Below are 21,600 nucleotides of genomic sequence, written 5' to 3'. Positions count from 1 at the left end.
TTTTTTCGGTCCTCAAAGTCACTATTTGGTCACTTTTTTTTTCAAATTTTGGTCACTAAAGTCACTACTTTTTCATTGTCAACCAGCAAAATTTTGCTGGTTTTTGTCCCGCTGATTTTCTTGCAAAATTTCCAGCAATTTGAATTGCTGGAAAAATCAGCAAACATTAGTGCTAGATTCCAGCAATTCAAATTTCTGGAAATCAGCAATCCAGATTGCTGAAAACCAGCTATTTCTTTCAAAACGTTCGGCTGTTTTTGGTATCAAATTTATATTTTAATTCGAAATTAAGTATTGAATACTGGCTGTTCCTATGATGAGCAATAAATAAAAATTATTTCATTTCTTCAATTATGTATGTATTTATTTAAAAACTATACATTTTTTTAATATAGCAGCACCGGCTCTGCTCTGGGGTGGAAGCTTTGTGCCAAAGCGTTGACCACCTGAAATAGAGTTTTGATTAGTATATTTCATGAAATATCTACCTATCCAATGAAAACTCACCCTTGACTTGATGTCTGCACACCATGGTTGCTATAATATAGAGGCAAATGAGAATAATCGATTAATCTATTCAAAGTTCGTGAAATAAATTCTCACCTTTTTCAGCGTACGAAAACAAACAGACTCCAATTTGACAACTCGATTGCTGATTTTCCAGCAAACTAGATCAGTTGCTGGAAAGTCCAGCAATTTGAAATCCGATTGCTGGGTTTTCAGCAAAAATGACAGGAATACAACCGAATGCTGAAAATCCAGCAATCAGAAAACCGATTGTTGGTTTCCAGCAAAAAATTGGATTGCTGACCATTCCAGCAATTTGTTTGCTGGAAATCGAGGCAAAAATTTACTGTGCAGTCATTTGGAGTTTCCACAGATCGTTAGCCTTCTCAACTACTAGACATTAAAATTTTAATTTTTTATTCTCCTTGTTTATTTCAGAGAAATACAGGCTAAACTTGTAAATTAAAAGTTACTAGTTGGAAACCAGGCTGTCCATTACGGCATATCTCCCTTGAAGCAGTCCAAATATTTTTCGCACAATTTGACCACCCTATTTGGTTAATTTTACTGGTGAGCAACTTTTCTACCTTGTAGAAATGAAGTCATACCTATTTAAAAGTCAGTTTGACGAACCAGTCAGAAAAATTTGACTTTTTTATCACATTTTTTTCCTATCTTCGGATTTTGCTTGAAAAAACCCTCACATTCCTCTCACTGCATGGAATCAATCATCTTCACTTTTATTCAAATTTAACTCCCTTTGAATCCTTGAGGACTTCTTAAACGATTTACCATGTGAATTTTGGTCGAATAGTTGATTTTCAGCTGTTTTTTGGTCTCCCACTGAGATTTTCTGGATTTTTCACTCAAAAGTCATTTACAAAACAAAGTGAATACACTCCTCCGAATACCCTCCTTAGTAAAAATATTTATTTTTTACATTTATCCATAACATTGCATCCATAACATTAGAATGTGTATTTAATGAAACTTTTATGCAGAATATATGATATATTTTGATCAATTATCAATTGACGTGAAAAAATTTTCAGCTCGTGTCAACATAGTAAATTGTCTAAATAATCATGTTCGACAAGAAATTAAATGTTAAGTGTATATAGTAGACTAGTTCAATTTTCGGTTTTTTTTTTCGTAGATCAAAGCCGGACTCATATGGATTGTTCCTCATTCGTTTTCAAGTATTTCTGCCAAATTTGAGATCTATTAAAGTAATCTCTGTTCTGCGCAATGAGTTTTTGTGAAAAAGGTCAATTTTTCTTGAATTTTTTTTATGAGAGTTCTACCAAGTATTTGTTCATATAAAATGATAATTTTATGGTGCATCATGGTTAATATCCTAAGCACTTTTATGAATCTGTTTTAAATAATCTTTCAAACTGAAAAAAAAATTGAAAAATCATAAACTACCATCTTGTACAGAAATTTTACTTACAATTTGGAAGTTTAAAATCTGCTGTAAATAAGAAAAAAATATTTTTCAGAAAATCTTTTCTTGTTAAGATAGCCCTGTTTAGAATCATTTATTTGATGTTTATAATGTAATTATTGCAAGAATAGGAACAAAGTTATTCAAATATGTATGCATCATTTTTTTTAAATCCGAATAGTGTTCCTGTTCAAGGTTTAGCTTCATGCAACCTGAGAAAAGTGGCATCAAGAGAATTTGCTTACAACTTGATCAAAGCGCGCGCTTTTTTAACTTCTGGCCCTGGTCACACCCATGTAACTTATCAATAATTCTGTCTATACGCTCAGTGCTGCTCCCTTCTGAGAAGAGGGATCATAACAGGCGACTAAAATAGCTTGCACAGTGCACACCCTCCATGGGGGTCAATGGTTTGAGTGTTCAACAAAATCAACGTCAAATAACACACAAAATTATCAAAGCAAACGTTGTTCGTATACGCAATGTTGGTATCAATTTTAACATGCTTGTTTATATGAGCAAAAAGATTCCCAATTGAGCATTCAATAGATGGTTTTCTTCTCGAACAGAGTACAATAAGAAAAGTTGAGTTTTGGTTTAATTCAAATTCAAATCAAGTGTTTTCCGGATGGCAATATAAGGTTAATAATTCGTCCAAAAGATCAACCAAAATATATTTTCACCTTTTAAAGCAGTGGGTTTCAAACTGTTTCCACTCACCGCCCCCTTTTGCTAAATTTTTGAGTCCATCGTCCAATTAAAAAAAAATCTTTGAAATATAAAACGCCATTTGAAATCTTTAAAACCCATAAGCTTTTATCACTTTTTTTTATAAAACAAAACTACACATTTATTCAAATTATAGAGTAAAAAGATTGAAAAAAAAAATTAAGTAAGTTGCTATTGAAATACCGGTATCCGAACTTTTCTTTTACCGTGGTTGAATTAAAGGGAATCTTTCGATTGCTTTGCTTCAGCAGTGTATCACCTTAAATTCATCTTTTTTTACGTACATTGATGTAGACCAATATATTGCCGTTGGACGCACAATTGCCAAATGTTGCATTTTAACACGTGCGAAATTATGGCGTCTCTCGTCTTAGTTCGATACATTTTTTTGTCATATTTAATTAAAACAACTTTTTTAGATCGAAATAATTTTATGAAATTTTAACAAAATCAATCTAAATAAGTCGATTAGACACCAAAATATCAAAAATGTTAAAATAAAATAAATTGTGACAATTATGCGTCAAACGGTAGTATTGTAGAATAAAACTTGTAATCTGAAAACAATCGTGACTGAACTCTTTAGCTTTCTACTTATACTTTGTGAAATACAAAAAATCTTTTCTTGAATAAGTATTAAATTAGTATGTAGTTAAATTAGTAGTAAATTAGTAAATTTTGTTCTTCGAATTTATGAACCATTTTTTCATTATTGACATATGTGAAGATTAGGTAAATATTGCCAAAATGGTTTATACTTCCTGCAACTGTAGATATCAGTTATTCACAAGCTTCCTCAAGTGCATACTTTGAGATAACTTAAGTGTGTCGTCGCATAGGTCGTTGGATTTGCAAAACAAAGCTCATCATGAATCAGCAAATAATCGAGGCTCAGATTTACCTAATTTTTTTTAAGACAATCATTCTGTTTACGCGCTGCGATAAAAATGTAGAATAATCCATCAAAATAGATTTATTTCAGAGCTCAATGAATCTGAATGTGTCCAAAGCCAAGTTTAACTTGTATTGTACCTACAGGACAAGTTGGAATTGTACATAACGCACGTATTATTGGCAATGTAATTGTTGGATGAAATATAATAATGCGAGGTTCAAAACATGATGCAAACAAAAAACCAAATCGACCAAATTAGCATAGAGCCTAGGCATTTCGTTTGTTTTCCTGTAGAAACATCGACAATCTCACTTATTGATAACCCGTAGACTTTTAGTGGTTGCTAAAGAGTCGTATCTATCTGTTTTGTAATAAATATATGAACACTTTAGATAATCACGTCAGTACATTTTGCAAGCTCGTGGAAAGCAAACAGTCATATCAATCGGCCGGCAGAGCTTTCATTCTCATCGCAAATCGTGTTCACCTGTCCGTTTTGTTGAACGTTCTAGACTTGAGCTTTTTTCTCCCATTCGGTTGGTTGTTTAGTGGTGTTAAGTCGCGCGCTTTGACTCCCGCGCTCAGTGCTTCTACCCTCAGGTGCGGTGCTGTGGGTGGAAATGAAAAATAATACGTTTTGGTAATTAGACCATCAACAGAAACAATAAATCGCATACCTACATACAGTGTGGTTTGATCGGGGAGGCACTCTAGAACTTTCCCATTGTATCTTACCAGGTTGTAACGAACGTGCAAAGGTAGATCTTACGCTTATCTGAGCAGCAGTTAGCTTCATACACGTACCAGCTGGGGTAGTCTTCTCGCGTTTAGTGTAGTGCAGCATGTTCGGACTCCAGAATTCATGGGTCGTCCTCGGCTCGAAGGCGGTCGACGTGTCGGATGCTGATGAGATACAGTTCAAGATGCTTAATCTCAATAGTGATGATGATGCTCAAGTTAGTATCACTTGGAATGATCTGGCATTTTTTGTCTTATCAAAGCATTCTCGTAAATACCGGTGTGGCTTGAAAAGTAAAAAATCAAAATGTGTTTGTTTACAAATTATTAAAAATAGAAAAAAAACAATTAATTTAAATTTAGTAATTTTTTGTATTTAAACATTTGAAAAAAGGAGATGGTATATTGGTATATCTTACAGAATCATCTTGAGAAGCGAACCCTTCTTGTCTTGCCATTTTCGCGATAGGTCAGGTAAGACCGACACTTCAAGCACTGACCACTGACTGGACACTCGATTTCGTCTGTTGGATAATTTTTCCAGCAGTACGCAATATCGATTACAGAGTGCTCATCGATCGCTTTTGATAAAATGCTATCCCAGTTGGAAAGTGCCACCAAATTGGCAAGAAAAAATAGGCAATTTCGACGAGTCAATCGTACTAAACAGGTAACTTCTTCCTACCGGGAATTTTTTGTCAATTTTTGAAAAGTTCGCCATACCGACGATAGGTGGCAAAATTAGACCGAAAATGATCGGATTTTTGTTGTAAGTGTCATGTCAGTATGATCAGTGTTTCGAGGTCGGGTAAAACGTACATATAAGTCCAGGTATTTATTTTTTTATATTGGTTTGATGATGATCCTCCATAATGCCTTCTCAAGACCTTGGCAAGAGCAATTGTCGATCAAAAGCACTCAAAATCTCGAACAGGCAATAAAATCTATCAATAGTAGATCCCCGGGTCAGTTGGTTCCATTTCCGTTTAAAAACATTCTCCACAAAAATATGTGGGTAGGTACTTGTACAGGAATTCTTCTGGCAATATCTACCTTTTCTACGCAGTGCCCGTTTTAGCCGACCTTTTTTTTATAAGTTTAATTCGCAAGAAGGTTATAGATTACTATATAAACAATTTCGATGAAAGAAATTGATATGTCAATGATAAATGCGAAAGCAAACAACTTAAAATGCTCATCTGCGCGAAAACTGAAATGAAAAAAGCTATATTTGATTTTCTATTGCGATTCTACCTTAGGGTGTCCGTTTAGGATAGTATTAAGCACCACACACAAGTGTGCTGTTATGTCTAGTAATTTCTTTCTCAGATTAAAAAAAAACAGATAAAACTCGCTATCGATTTTGAAGAAGTGCTTGTTCATTTTATTTGCGCTATTTAATCGTTTATTTTTATCTACGTATAGCTCATTTACTCGTTGGAAAATTTATCGACTCGGTTCGACTTTTAAGTCTCTTTCAGTAGGGACCGTCGTGCGGGGTGATTATGGGTTAAAATTAAAAATGTTTGTTTTTGATATACAGAGACCCCGTTCGTTTTCGGCAACATTCGATTTTAGCAACATCCGATTTTGGGAAATGTGCCAAAATCGAACGCTTTTTAAGAACGACATTACCATATATACAGTGAAAACCCGATTTTGTCACACACCGATTTTGTCTGCCCCCGATTTTGTCTACCCCCGATTTTGTCTCATTTTTTCACCCGATTTTGTCATCATTTTTTATTCAACGCAAAAATACTAAATATCGCCTTTTTCATTTCCGTTGAACATCTTAGGGTTTAAATCATTCTGAAAGGACAAAACTGATGGATGATTACATCGATATTGAAAGTGAAGATGATTGATCAGAGACGCATCCAGATTTTCATACAAAAAAGTCAAGTTTTAAACAGGTTTTTTGTTATTACAATTTTGAACTAATTCAAAGTTGTTGAATACAATTATAGCTAAATATAATGGTATAAAAGAACACATTCAAGTAATCTTAAAGCTGTGTTTTATTTGTTTGAGCTTTCTTCAAAGCAATCTCTCTGAAACGTTGCATGAAGATGACATCATCTATAGAGAGATCTGAAGCATCAGCCCAATCAACTATGTTGTCCAACATACGTACTGCTTCAACATCAATTATGTTTCTTGAAATTTCACATGAATCATTTGGGGTAGATGCCGCTGATTCTGAGTCTGGTGCTACATCCGCAATTTTTATAGCTCCAATGATTCGAGGGGCTCGTTTAATGCTGACTGATCATCCAGCGTCATGTTTAGAATTTCTTCATCCGTAAAAGCTTTATTTACATATCTCTCCTCAGGGTCCTGTGGCAAAATAGTTTCATCGCGGTTGTTAACATCAATCAAATGTATCAAGTGAACAACATCTTCGTGAACGAGTTTGTTATTTAAATAATTCCAATTTTCTTCCATGACTACTGGATTACTGTACGCTTTATTTCACTCCAAGCATCGTGCATCTAGAAACAAAAATCCCTCAACGTTATGCTCTTCAAGTTTTGACCGATATCGATTTCGCGAGCCATGACATGTAGCAAAAATTTTTGACGATATTTTAGTTAACAGTTCTGATTAACATTCTGGCCCATGGGTTGAATCACTGCAGTCACATTTGGAGGCATAAAAAACAGTTATCAAACCATCATCTCCTTTTAGCTCATCATTCATATGATGTGCTTAGCAATTATCCAGTAACAACACAACTTTAGGAGGAATAGACATTTCACCTGATATAATTTGCATACTGCTGGTACGAAGTCCTGGAGGAACCAGTTTTTTTTAAATCGTTCGAGTCATCCAGGCATTTTTAGAGGCGAAATATGTGACAGGCACATTATTTTTTTTTTAATTTTTATTTAAACGGAAGCTTTGAATCTTATCTTCACTAAATTATAACCAAAAGAAATAATTCGATCATAAGGATTTGAACCATTAAAGATTATTTAATTTTTCTGATAACCCCGGTCAAAACAAGGTGTTTAAAGATGCGTAAAACCAATATTGTATGATGTTTTGATGTAAAAAGGACCTATGTCAAAAAAAGGAATATCTACTACAAAACCTCTACACTGTTTTCTTGGGATAATATACGTTTTTTGCAGTAATTTATTAGATAATGACGGATTAAAATCATTTTTTTCAAAATCTCCCGATTTTATCACTCTCCCCGATTTATCACTCGAAAATTCATCATGGGGGTGATAAAATCGGGTTTTCACTGTAGTTATCGCTATAACAGTACCAATATAATTTAGACAAATACCATAAAAACGTTTTTACGTTCTTGAATTATGATAAAAAATAACAACAATTACAAAAAATTAAAAAAAGTAAAGTTCTGAAAAACATGAAAATTAAAAAAAACTTTTATGAAGAGATTAACCACCGTAATTTTTGTTTGTTACTTTGATTTATCGGCCTAGCGGTGAAAAGTGATGTCCTTTTTAGTAGGGACATCTAAAGATTATGAAATTTTTATACAGATGGAATAGAAGGTTAGAAGAAATGAAAGATGGTGAAAATGAGCGGGTAGAATTTGTCTAGAAGCATTACCATCACATACCAAATTTTTGTTCCTCACGAGCCTACTACTATGAAGTGGTAGATACAGATAGAGTTGCATCTACCACCACACATTAGTAGGCTTAGCGTGGTCCGCCCCACAAGCGAGAACTTGTAGTGCGGACGAACAAAAAGATGGTATGTGATCGCTCAGATAAGCTCCCTTTAACTCAGAAACGCATCTATCGATGTTTAAGTCTTCTCAGTTTGTTATCTTCGCATTCGTTACATGCGGGGTTTGCATGCGAAACGGTACGGTCGATAGTCTGATAGTGACCAACCACCGATGCTATGATGTCGTGTTTTTATTTCTTTTTGGCCAAAGTTATTTAATTTTATGAAGAGATTAACCACCGTAATTTTTGTTTGTTACTTTGATTTATCGGCCTAGCGGTGAAAAGTGATGTCCTTTTTAGTAGGGACATCTAAAGATTATGAAATTTTTATACAGATGGAATAGAAGGTTAGAAGAAATGAAAGATGGTGAAAATGAGCGGGTAGAATTTGTCTAGAAGCATTACCATCACATACCAAATTTTTGTTCCTCACGAGCCTACTACTATGAAGTGGTAGATACATGTATAAAAATTTCATAATCTTTAGATGTCCCTACTAAAAAGGACATCACTTTTCACAACACAACATTAAAAAATTACGGTGGTTAATCTCTTCATAAAATTAAATAACTTTGGCCAAAAAGAAATAAAAACACGACATCATAGCATCGGTGGTTGGTCACTATCAGACTATCGACCGTACCGTTTCGCATGCAAACCCCGCATGTAACGAATGCGAAGATAACAAACTGAGAAGACTTAAACATCGATAGATGCGTTTCTGAGTTAAAGGGAGCTTATCTGAGCGATCACATACCATCTTTTTGTTCGTCCGCACTACAAGTTCTCGCTTGTGGGGCGGACCACGCTAAGCCTACTAATGTGTGGTGGTAGATGCAACTCTATCTGTATCTACCACTTCATAGTAGTAGGCTCGTGAGGAACAAAAATTTGGTATGTGATGGTAATGCTTCTAGACAAATTCTACCCGCTCATTTTCACCATCTTTCATTTCTTCTAACCTTCTATTCCATCTGTATAAAAATTTCATAATCTTTAGATGTCCCTACTAAAAAGGACATCACTTTTCACCGCTAGGCCGATAAATCAAAGTAACATTAAAAAAAACTTCAAAACAAATACAAACAAAAGAAAAGCAATGACAAATTATATAAGGTACACCGAGGTAAGTGTGGACGGTTTTTCGTATAGTTCAACTTTAAAAAATCATTAAAAAATCAGCAGTGGAGCAATTTTCATAAAATTACATTCAATGTGATGCAGAACATGTTGTTTACAAACGCTGAAGAGATGAGCTCGATAGAAGCAAAGCGAGAAAAGTTATCACGTAAATTGTAATGGACTGCTGGTGTCTTCACTTACCCCGCTTTATGGGGTAAGTGTGGACGGTAGATTTTCCCTTTGATTTCTCAGCAAATTTTCGAAAAAATTGTGTTTTCTTGGTTGAATACATTATTTTATTGCTCGAACCGTCCAAAATTTTGAAAAAAAGTTCATGATACTATTAGTAAGGCATCTTTCAATCATCATTGTGTGTAATTTATGTTGCAACACACGAAATCCGATTTTATCAAAAACACAGAACAAACAAGTACTTTACCCAACCTTTCATGAACCGAATGCAAAATATAGCTAAATAATACAATTCATGAAGGATGAAGGACAGTAAATTGCAAAAAAATGTGTAAACATCAAGTCTTTTTAAAGCTGTCCACACTTACCCCAGGCAGGGGTTAGAGACAAAATTTTAGTTTTTTTGTAAATAAACTCTTTTTTTTTTCTTCATTTTTAACCGCCGTTTCTTTTCCTAACTGATTGTATGGAATGTAAGGATTGTTTCAATGTAGAGTTTTTCATCGAGAGCCGGCTAGTTTACGAGGAATTTGCAATTGAAAAATATGCACATCAACTTGACATCGTAGTTGAAAATAGAAAATTCCAAAAAAGTCGCTGTAAACATCCGTTATTGTCTGAATCGTATCTTTTTCACAGTTATTGGATAGATTACAAGTAAATTGAACATTCTGCATTAAAAGTTTGAGAAAATAGTGCACAGTATTGTTTTAATAGCCATCGTCCACACTTACCCCGCGTCCACACTTACCCCGGTGTACCTTATAAGAAAAATTGCAAAATGACAAAAATCACAAATATGATGAAAATAACAAACATTCTGAAAATAACTAAAAAAGTTCCAATTGTGTCTAAAACATGATAAAAATAATAAAAAATTATCAAAAAATTATAAAAAATTGAGTTTATTTGACAAAAGTATTTCGGAAGTCCTGACTTTCAAAGTAAAATTTAGTGCTGGCGCATTAATAATAGGTAAAAAAAAGTTGATGAAAAAACTTCGATTTTGGCAACGCGAAATTCTCGAGCGTGTTGCCAAAAACGACAGGGGCCTATATCTCCATTAATATTGAAGATAGATATCCATTTCAATTTTTACACATAACAGCTGACAAATAACTTCATCTTTTACTTTAAAAGTTTCTTCTCAGAAATATTCAGTTTTATTTCTAAAATTCTTGAAAATTCTGCATAGAATTGAACATACAAGCAACAATTGTCATGTAGGAGACAAATTAAACACATTACAAAGTTTTTTTTATCAGATACATGCACTACGAATTACGATTCGCTTAACAAGGAACGGTGTTGTTTTGAAGAAACGGAATATCCAATTTTCGGAACACTGTTCAAAATGTTTTAAATGGGGGTGACTACCCGCATAATCAAATACCGTACACTTAATCGTCTAAATTATTTGCTTCTGATTACGTTAATCGTCCCGATTAGCAGAAAGTTTTGAATATGTAGCTATGTTGACTGATTTTAGGGTAAGATATCAAACACAATATGTTCAATATTCCATCATTTTATAACAAAACCCATTTTTTTGCAAATATGGTCCAAAATACGCGAACTTAGTAAAAAGCAGAATTTTCTTTGTGTGTATGAAAAGGTCTTCAGAAGTCGACACAGCGAGTCAAATGCCAATCGGCAGCTACTGGGTTTGATGGCAAATTGAATATGGTCATGAGATTTTTCAATGTAGGACTGAACCCGAATGGGGAAAAAGGCATAGTCCGAATTCTAATTTAAGAAAGATTTTTTTATATTCATATATTAGGGCATTTTGCTTTGAAAGTTTAATTTTCTCGAATGTATCTATTTCATTATACATACTATGTTAGTAAGAGGGGAAGCCGTAATAGTCGTGGCGACTCAATTGTTAGCATTCAAACTACTCTCGAAAGGAAAAGGGAACCCTTAGGGATAAATTCCAAGAGCTGTTTTTCGTTTCAGAAGATCTAAAACAAAATATTTTTTAATAATTATTATACCATAATTACCTTAAAATTTAAAAATGTAGCCTACGAGGCTTGTTTGATTGGAGTACTTTTTCTGTACCAAATTATGTGTTAAAATAACAAAACGCAGAATTTGGCTGTGAAGAATAAGGGCCTGTAACGGTAAAATTATGTCATTTAACACGAATCGTTTTCTTTTGCTCTATAAATCGTAAAAAGATCTGTAAAAGATACCTACATGGTATCATTCTAAAAAGTTGAAATGGATTATATAACAACGATTATATCTATCGTTTTACTACATTTTCTAGAAAAATCTCTCTAGAAAAAAGCAAAAAAAAAATGAATCGTTTCTTTGCTTAACAACCCGTTCCCTGTATCGTTATTTGTGTCTTAACGATTCCATTTGTATGTATGTATGTATGTATGAGAACCCACCGGTGGCTGATAGGTCTTTCGACCCGAGGCGGTACGGGAAGTCTCGATCGCGCATTCAGATATTGTTCATGCTTAACTCATAAACAATAATTGCAGCACAACCAAGGGGTCCGTTACCACTGGCTTGGGACAGGTTTGACTAATCTTACTCACTTCCAACTGTTCGAAACAAATAAAGAATCTTGCAAAGGTGTCTAACTAACCTACTCAAGATTCCAAATTTGCCGAGATACTCCGGCTGGATTGAACCCACAATCCATTGTATATAAGTTTTCTGGTCATTTGATGACCTGTCCAATCCCCCCGCTAATCCCCAATAACAGAGTTAAGCAGTTATGAAAATATGAATATAATTTGAAAAAAAGTTACACATTTTAAACATCTTACCATTTGAAAAGGACTCTAAAATTTCTTCAATTACACAGGAGAAACACTCTGCCTCATGGAACAGCTGACAGAATTCCAAAAAGATTGAAATTTTGCATGGTTTGCACGTTGTACATTAGGTTGAACCAGTTGATGCTTGATTTGAACTTTTTCACTATCCACTATTTCACCAATTTTACACTTTTTCGGTATCAAATTTGGCAGGAGTAAAAAATCTGCTACTTTTTATTCAAACAACGCCTACTCAGCGAATCTTGTGTCTTAACGATTCCATTTGATGAAAAAACGATTAGTATAATCTTTCATTTATAATCCAAAAACGATGAAGGGAATCTTATGGGTGTCTCGGGAAGAAGATAATGAGAATCGTTCTTGTATAATATAACATTTCTATATGAAAAATTTAAAAAATACTTTAATTGGGGATTTATCATGTTCAACAAACGGATTTTTAAATTATTGCGCGAAATGTTACTCACCGTCTTGTGGTGTCGTTTGGAGTAGCAATGCACGAAATCGAGAAGCTCTATTTGAGATAAAGCGGTGGTTTTAATTCCCAAACCTAATTTCATTTATTTCTCACACATACAGTGAGCGAAACAAGAATAGAACTATTAGTGGTATGAATAAGGTTTAGCAATTGCTTCGATAGCTTTTACTTAGCTCGAAATCAATCAAAGCAAAAGTCCAAAGCATTTGCTTAGTTTGGTATGAATAAACATTTGCTTAGCGGATGTGTACTAAAGTCTTAGAACATAGCTTTTGCTTCGAAAAATAGAGCTATCCAACCAGCAGAATCTGAAGTTTCCTAAAGTAAAATGAAAGAAGACGATCAGAAAATTGAAAAGTACGGCTAAAGTAGCCTTGAAGTCGACGAAGCGGGTGGTGCGTGTAAGAACGACCGGAATTTTTTGTTAATGAGTGCTCGTATGTTGATGTTTAAAGAAAAATGAATACATATTCGAATATTGTCAAACAAAAATGGCAACTTTAATATTTATCATAAGCTCTCCCACATGTATTCGGATCGGGATAATCCGATGTATAAAAAATAGGCAATAGGCCCGCATTTTAATTTAGATTTTTTTTTTAAATCATAGGATTATAAAAAGTTATTAAAAATGAGAGATCTGTATAATGTTTTAAATTATTACAATTTATTTCTTACTTTGAGCCAATTGGGACTTCTTCCACTATAGCCGGATTTTTTTTAATTTGAAATATTTACTAATTGATTTGTTTATTGTCATCTTAGACGAATCATATTATACAACGACAGGAATATGAAAAAAATTGGGTTATCACTTCGACTTTTCTTTATCCATGTTGAAAATACCTTTTTGAATTGTTTTGAAGTGAAATATTGCTAATTTGATAAGTTCATGACGTTATTGAAGAATTTTTTATTGGAAAAGTCTGCTACCGAGCATGCTTAGAAAATGAAGCAATTACTATGAAATTTGTCGAGCAATTGCTTCAGATTTGAGCTTTATTCATACCAAACTAGCTTGTTCTAAAAGTAAAAGCTCCTGACTGAGAAAACAGCTGTCAAAAAAAACTTTATTCATAACAACCGAAGTAATTGCTTTAAGCGACTGCTCGACTGCTCGATTCAGTTTAGCAAAAGCAATTACTAAGTTTTTTTCATACCACCCTATGTGTTTAACTTGTTAAAATATGAATGATTAAAAATCGTGAAAAAAAAAAATTTTCTACAAAATGCTTTTAATTGTTCAATTTTTTAAGATTGGTTTGGTGGCGTTTCACTTTCTCTTAGTCTGAGACATTTTAATCGATTTAACGTTTATACGGACAGTATGGGAAGATTAATCTTGCTCGTTCTTGTATCCAAATGACTCATTATCAAACGATGGGATGTGGGAGAAACCGAATAAAACTGTTCCCGGTACGTGACTTCTCATTTGATAATTACGATGTTCATGCCACAGCCGAAACAAAATTTTGTAAGACGGTGAAAACGACGTGATCCGTTAGTGGTAATTAAACAATTTATGGAAAAATTACAAACTAATTGGAGCATGATTTGGAACAAGCATTATTGAAACCAAATGGCTCCACATTAACCTTGTTCAATTTATTCAGAAACGCATGCAAGTCCGCTAACAATGTGCCCGAATTTCTTTTATGTTTAAATATGTTATTAAAAAGCAACTTAAAATAAAGAATAAAATCTTCGTGAATTCAAAAGAGTTGCGGAATCACATAACTGAACGTATTAATAAGAAATTCGAAGTAACACACAACGAAAAGATTTTTTTTATTTACAATGAAAGTGCTGCAAATACAAAGGATTTTTTAAAAATTCCTTTGGTTCGAAGGCATTTTCCATTGCTTCAAAGAATTTTTCTTTTGAAAAAACTTTGAATCAAAATCTTAATGCTTTGAAATAAAAAAAACCGTTTCATTTGATGCGAAAATGTTTTCGTTTGCTACAATGTAATTTAGATTTAGATTTAAAAGGATTGGTTCATTGAACCATTTTCCTTTCATTCCAATTGGAAGAAATATATTCTGTTGTTCCGAGGTTCCTATTAGGAATTTGGAATGATAAAATGAAACCTCCTAACCGAAATGATCCTAATTTTTAACTGAGCGCATTCTTCTTAGGCCGCTCAATAGACTTCCGGAAGCAACTCCGGTTGCTAGCTTTAGTGGTCATCCAAATGGTGAATGCCGCTGAAGATCGGGCCGAAGATAATCAGACCGTTGACAGAGTTTATATAAAATCTTAAATATTCATTTTTTGAGGACTCAGTAGGCCGTGCCTGAAAGTGACGGACGCGTTTTTGGAGAAGAAAATCTTCATTACAGCAAATTTTCTCTTTTATTTTTGTAATGTTTTAAATATAACTGTTTAAACCGCGTATCTGCGTTAAAATTGAACCACGGAAACAAGAAGTTTTGAATACACGCCTTCAAGAAATGAACCTTCAAAGATTGTGCCTTCAATGAATTTGGTCAATGGCGCATCTAAACCTCCGCTTTTTAGCTTCTGGATTTCGGTTACATTGATTCGATCGGCTAGAACGTGTGGTTGCATCTTTTACATGCTGACATGAAAAATCTGGCATGTCAGGACGCGATGTAATGCTTGCTGGAATTGACTCCAGTTATCCTGCATTGGTGAGTCCGTTCCGATTTATTTTTATAAAATATTCAATTTTATAGACTTCACGAAGTAAGATAGCTTATTTTTGACGGTTGCATTCTACAAAACCTGAATTGAATTATTATCGTGTTCATGTTGCCTAGTCACAATTTTTTACGATCAAATAGTTTATGAAAAGGCGTTGGAAGGTTTAAAAAACTTAAAAAGGTACTAGTAAGCTAGGAATTTACTTGTAGTAGTAAAGGAATATGATTGAATAATAATTTTGAGAATAGGATCAAAAACTAGATTGCACTAGTCAAAAGTGTTTCCTGATCATATCCTCCCACCCACTCTCCAAAACAAAATTAATTTGCTAGGATGCAGAGGTGACCTCGGTCCTTAAGCACAAATTTACTTCTTTCATCCTTTTCTCTATTTTTCCAATCTAGGACGTGGCCGGCGCCGTTATTGATGATTAAAGAGTTTGGGGCAACAGTTTTGGGCATTGTGAATGTAATTGTCAGTCCCAGACACCATTCATTTGACCTTTGAACAAAATTGGTGGCCTCGGTCAATCACGGAGTAGCAACCATTGGCGATGTGGAACTATTTCTACTGAGCCACGCCTGCGATCATGGGATTCTAATTGCATTTAATTCAATATCAATCATACCAACGAAGAATATCAATAAAATTTATTAAAGCAATCAAATGAAATTTAAATTCGAATTTATCACAAAAAAAATAAATACAGCATTTCGGGTTCAATGATTAATGGTGGATGTGAGTAGTCAATCAAGCTAAGCTAAGCTAATCTTAAATATTAATTTTTTGATCAACGGATTAACACACACTTACTATTTTGCATTCTGATTCACTAGTTTTGATTTTTAACACGACCGGCCAAACTGTATTCAAAATTCGGATTGATCAATCCAAAATATCTTCTAGGTTTGAAGTTAAAATAAAAAGAAATTATTCCTTTCTGCTGGAAACATTTTCTTTGGTTGAAAGAAAATTTACTTTTTTTCAATAGAAATATGCTATTGAACAAATTTCTATTGAATCAAAGAATTTGTTTAAAATCCAAGTCCAAAATTATTCAGTTCAAAAAATTAATTCTTTCTTTCCAAAATTATTCATTTGAATCAGAACGATAACTCATTGATTCAAAGAAAACAGGAGTTTGATTCAAAAAACTGAAAGTTTTGAATCAAAGTCAGTTTTGTTTCGTTTCAAAATCCAAGCTTTCTCTGCGTGAATGTTTTATAATATTCGCAGAGAAGAAGAGTCGCTATAATAGCTATTGTTCAAATATTTACTCAATGGACAGAAAAACTCGAAGTTGTATAACAACTTTCAATGTCAGTTCAATTTTTTTAAACTACTTTTGATTTTTTCTTAAAATTTCACTCGTACACTACTAACCTTAGCTCTTCATGATTACGTATCTGCAAACTATATAATAAATGTTAGACAATTAGTATAACTAAAGTTGAGCATTAGGTAGGTGATTTTGCGTTGCTCGTTATAATCGTTGTAACTACGATGCTCCTTATTTTAAAGTCGATTAAGAATCCTGTCGAATGTCACCTTAATTTAATGCAATTTTAACATCACATTACGTCAAACGTGAGCTGGCAAGATTAAAACACGTGCAAAAAGATCACTGCAAGCGGCCAGTTTTGTCAACTATGGCTTTATTGTTTATTGTTGTTTGCTTAGCTAAGAGCTCAACGGGCGGTTAGGCGAGCTCCTCCTTATCAATCCCCTTTACTGCCGAATAGAACTGCGCAAGCTAGCAGTGAGTTGTAAACATTTACAAACTCAGACAAGTTCCTGATTTCTGAATGCATATAGGTACTTCGTACAATTTACGTGATACTGGGGGAATCCGTCGCTTAATTATATTACAGTATGATGTAAACTTGATAAAGGCAATAAAAATAAAATTATTGGAAAAAGAACTGAAGATTCAATTGATTTAAACAGATAATGCAATGCACATAACAGTACAGAAATTATTATGATATTCATATTTGTACATATTGTGGATGATTGAATTCTGGATATTCGTGTTTTGAAAAGTTTTTCGAAATGATAAATATGTTATGATATCCCCAAGTTTAGTTAATTATTTTAAAAAGCGTACATTTTTAGCATTCCACTAAATTTTTTATTGAAAGAAGAGCATCTCAACATTGGAAAAGAAAGTGAATAAAAATCTGCCATCGTTTTTTTAATGCACATGTTTGAAGTTGAAAAACCGCTTAACTGGGCGGTAGATGATGACCTGATGATACATAAAAGTGAACAAAATGCGCAGAGTCATAATGGTGAAGCGTATTATCAAAATTTTTAACTACCTTATTAAATAAATTCACAATTCGACTCAAAAATGCATATGTCTATCCAAATCAATGAAGAAGGCACATCTACAACTGTTAAATAAGTTTTTTTTGTATTTTATCAGGTGCGGGGTCATCAGCGTGTGCCCTCCGACACGAAAGAATTCCACGAAGCTACAAAACGAGATGCTCTGATTCGTCTGCGTAAGGATTTGGACAATCTCCTGGAAACTGCCGAAGATGCCAAAAGACCAAACCATCAGAAGGAGATGTGCGGCTTCGAGGCGCTGTATCATCGCTTCCTGCAGGAGGATGGACCATCCGTCGAATGGGATCGTATCGAAAAACTGCCAGCGGATGCCGTGAAGGACTATTCCAGCCTGAAAACTCCCCAGGAATCAGAAATTCATGCTATGTTGGATAAACTGGTGGTAGTCAAACTGAATGGTGGTCTCGGAACGTCGATGGGTTGTCACGGACCGAAAAGCGTCATCCCAGTGCGTCACGACCTGACATTCTTGGACTTGACGGTGCAGCAAATTGAGCATCTGAACAAAACATACAACGCGAATGTCCCGCTCGTATTGATGAACTCCTTCAATACCGATGAAGATACCGAGAAGGTCATACGCAAGTACAAAGGGTTTCAAGTACAAATCTATACATTCAACCAAAGCTGCTATCCTCGTATCAGTCGTGACTCTCTACTACCCGTGGCGAAGGACTTCAGCATCGAAAATGACATCGAGGCGTAGGTCTTATTCGTTTTCACTGCAAGAAGGATTTTAATTGTTCTTTTTCTTCTTACAGATGGTATCCACCTGGTCACGGTGACTTTTACCTTTCGTTCCAAAATTCAGGTTTGCTGAAAAAATTCATCAGCGAGGGACGTGAATACTGCTTCCTCTCGAATATTGATAATCTGGGAGCTACTGTTGATATCAATATTTTGAACCGATTGCTCGGCAGTGATCGCCAAGGTTCTAAGCCAATCGAATTTGTGATGGAAGTCACCGATAAAACCCGTGCTGACGTTAAGGGTGGTACCCTGATTCAATATGAGAACAAACTTCGTCTGCTTGAAATCGCACAAGTCCCCAAAGAGCATGTAGATGACTTCAAATCAGTAAAAACATTCAAGTTTTTCAATACCAACAACATTTGGGCCCGTTTGGAGTCCATTGAGCGAGTCCTGGACGCCCATTCAATGGATATGGAGGTGATTGTAAACAACAAAACCCTGGATAATGGTATGCGAGTCATTCAACTGGAAACAGCTGTCGGTGCAGCCATGAAATGCTTTGATGGAGGTATTGGTATTAACGTGCCACGATCGCGTTTCTTGCCAGTCAAAAAGACCTCTGATCTGCTCCTGGTAATGTCCAACCTATACAGCTTAAAATATGGTTCCTTGGTCATGTCACCGCAGCGTATGTTCCCTACCACTCCACTCGTTAAACTTGGAGACAATCATTTCAGCAAGGTCAAAGAATTCCTCGGACGTTTTGCTAATATTCCTGACTTGATCGAACTGGATCATCTGACGGTGTCGGGTGATGTCACTTTTGGTCGGGGTGTTTCGCTACGTGGAACGGTTATCATTATTGCCAACCATGGAGACCGTATCGATATCCCGGCAGGAGCTATCCTAGAAAACAAAATTGTATCCGGTAATATGCGTATTTTGGACCACTAGAATATTGTTCTGAGTTTCGGCAAGATCAGCTTTATTCACTCAGGAGTTGTACTGGCTGCAATCACCACCCTTTGAAGAGCAATCTCCACATTGTCATAGACAATGTGTTGTTCGTCCAGCAATATCTAGTGCAACAGTGTAGAATTTAACCGTTTTGAAAACGAATTTATTTGTTTTAAAGTGTGTCATGTCCCAGCTTTCAAAGATTCATGGGGCCGATTAGTTTTTAAGAGAAACGTAAGAGTTTTATTATTTTCAATCGTGTATGAGCTTTTGCAGCAAATTTTTTTGTTTTGATTCACGTTAGTTGTTGAAAAAATAGGCCAATATAAATCGTACCGCTGTTTGAATTATATTTTATAATATCCGATATCCATGATTAAACGATAATAGCAAATATTCTAAAGGCCATGCATGTTGTGACGGTCCAGAAATAGCCCCCAGTATTCTACGCCCATGCTGCGATTACAGTAGTGACAGCAACAAGAGAACATCCGGTTAGCTGTGGATTTAAGGGGAGCTAATAAATGTATAAGGTACACCGGGGCAAGTGCAAACGGTTTTCACCATAGTTCAACTTTCACATGTCCTAGAAAAATATGTAAATCTTCAAAAATTATCAATTATCGTTCGTTGCATCATTAAAATGGTTCTCATCAAATTCCCGTTGAAAGTGAAAAATTAAAAAAATTTGGTAAAAAGTAACGGCACTTTTGTGAAAAAATTTCTAAATTTGCACTTGCCCCGTTTATGGGGGCAAGTGCAAACGCAATGCTTTTCCCAAACTTATTCAAAAATGCGTCAGTGTATCGTTACTAAAACGAATTTAATACATGTTCCGGTATGTTTTATCAACTTTTTTTGGTGTATTTGCTGTTTTTCTGCAATATTAAATACTTTTTGGAACTTCAGTTTTGCTGACTGTTGTTTGAAGCAAAACACCTTCATTTGCCAAGGCGTTACGGAATTTTAAATATCCGCTTCAGATACAACACTTTGGATACCCTTTCTGACCACTCTAATATAATGCTGAACCATTTTTGAGATGATTTTTTTTTAAATGTCTGATGTTACATGGCTTAAAGGTGCGTTTGCACTTACCCCGGTAGTGTCGTTTGCACTTGCCCCGCAGTGTGGGTTGACAGGAGTGAATATTATTTTCACAATTTTCAGGGTATACTGAAAATTTATCATAAATTTTCTGCTTTCACTTGAATATCACCCCCAAACACTCACCTTTCAACGAAAAATCGGATTTGAATGCCCTTTTTTGTAGCCAGAAAAAGCAAAACAAAAACACACTTTTCATGTCTAATACGTACTTGAATTCGTGTGTAATCAAACAGTGCTGTGTTTTTAGTGAATAATTAAAAGAAAGTTTAGTTTATCTATGTCAGATTGTTGGTTTGGACAACAATAACAACTTCTAGAAGAAGAAATATTTTTTAATTTTTTTGTAACAGAGAAAAGTTGATCGTTTGCACTTGCCCCGAGTTTGCACTTGCCCCGGTGTACCTTAAATAGAACCCCGTTTAGAATGCCGACGTTGGACTCTATTCTGGCGAGTCTTGATGGAGCCAAATGGTTTTCGACGCTTGATTTGACAGGCACGTATTTTCATGTGGAATTTCGCAGGCAGGGCAACGTTTCGGTTCAAAAGATTACCATTTGGGTTTACCAACGCACCAGATATTTTTCAAGAAGCTATGGAGACCATTATACTAAATGGACTCTAAATGGTTGCCCAGGAGCGGTTAATTACCTGGATGATGTGCTGGTTTGTGGTCAAACTTGCGAAGAACACGATGAACACTTGAAATCGGAGCTGAATCGATTCAGAGAACACAATGTTTTACTCAATGAAAGCAAATGTTTTTTTGCACAAAATATAAAATTTCTTGAGTTCTGCTTGTCAATCGATGGCCTTCGAGTCGATGACGACAAACTACAAGCTTTAGAAAAATTCCGAAAACCTCAGTCCCAAGCTGAAGTTAAAAGCTTTTTGGGCTTAATAAACTTTTCTGAACGATTTATTACCAATAGAGCCGACAAAACAGAATATATGAGGTTACTGTCCGCATAATCAAATAATACCGTACACTCAATCGTCTGAATTATTTGGTTATGATTACATTAATAGTCAAGATTTTTTTTTGCCACTTTGCTCATGGCGTCTTTGCTGGGAATGATTAAAAAGAATTTCCGAAAGATACGATTTATGATCTTAGAATATTCAACATATTCAATAATCAAACTTTGTGTGTTGTGTGTCTTCGCTGATGATCTCATGAGAAAGATCTTATCTTTGACAT

The 21,600-nt window shown here is 34.8% G+C and overlaps 1 protein-coding gene and 1 long non-coding RNA gene across 4 annotated transcripts in view; one reads left to right on the top strand and one right to left on the bottom strand.

Annotated features, from left to right (window-relative positions):
• LOC129755268 (UTP--glucose-1-phosphate uridylyltransferase) overlaps window positions 1–19,626 on the top strand; it is a 34,001-nt gene extending 14,375 nt beyond the window's left edge. For 2 of the 3 annotated variants that reach the window (XM_055751672.1, XM_055751671.1), the window contains exons 2-3: window positions 17,718–18,343; window positions 18,403–19,626. In XM_055751672.1, coding sequence (XP_055607647.1) covers window positions 17,718–18,343; window positions 18,403–19,288 — 1,512 coding nt within the window. In that variant the 3' untranslated portion in view covers window positions 19,289–19,626. Of the gene's footprint in view, window positions 1–4,028; window positions 4,535–17,717; window positions 18,344–18,402 lie in introns of those variants that run through there. The other variant, XM_055751670.1, reaches the window with a different exon arrangement.
• On the bottom strand, window positions 3,832–21,157 carry LOC129755269 (uncharacterized). The gene is made up of 3 exons (XR_008739222.1): window positions 21,051–21,157; window positions 4,256–4,602; window positions 3,832–4,186 (listed from the first exon to the last, which is right to left on the bottom strand). It is a non-coding gene; the product is annotated as an uncharacterized LOC129755269 (long non-coding RNA).
• Window positions 21,158–21,600: the final 443 nt, after the last annotated feature.

The sequence above is a fragment of the Uranotaenia lowii genome, chromosome 3 (assembly GCF_029784155.1).
Source record: "Uranotaenia lowii strain MFRU-FL chromosome 3, ASM2978415v1, whole genome shotgun sequence".
NCBI lineage: Eukaryota > Metazoa > Arthropoda > Insecta > Diptera > Culicidae > Uranotaenia > Uranotaenia lowii.
Note: the sequence above shows the minus strand (reverse complement) of the source record. Positions and strands in the feature narration are given on the sequence as shown.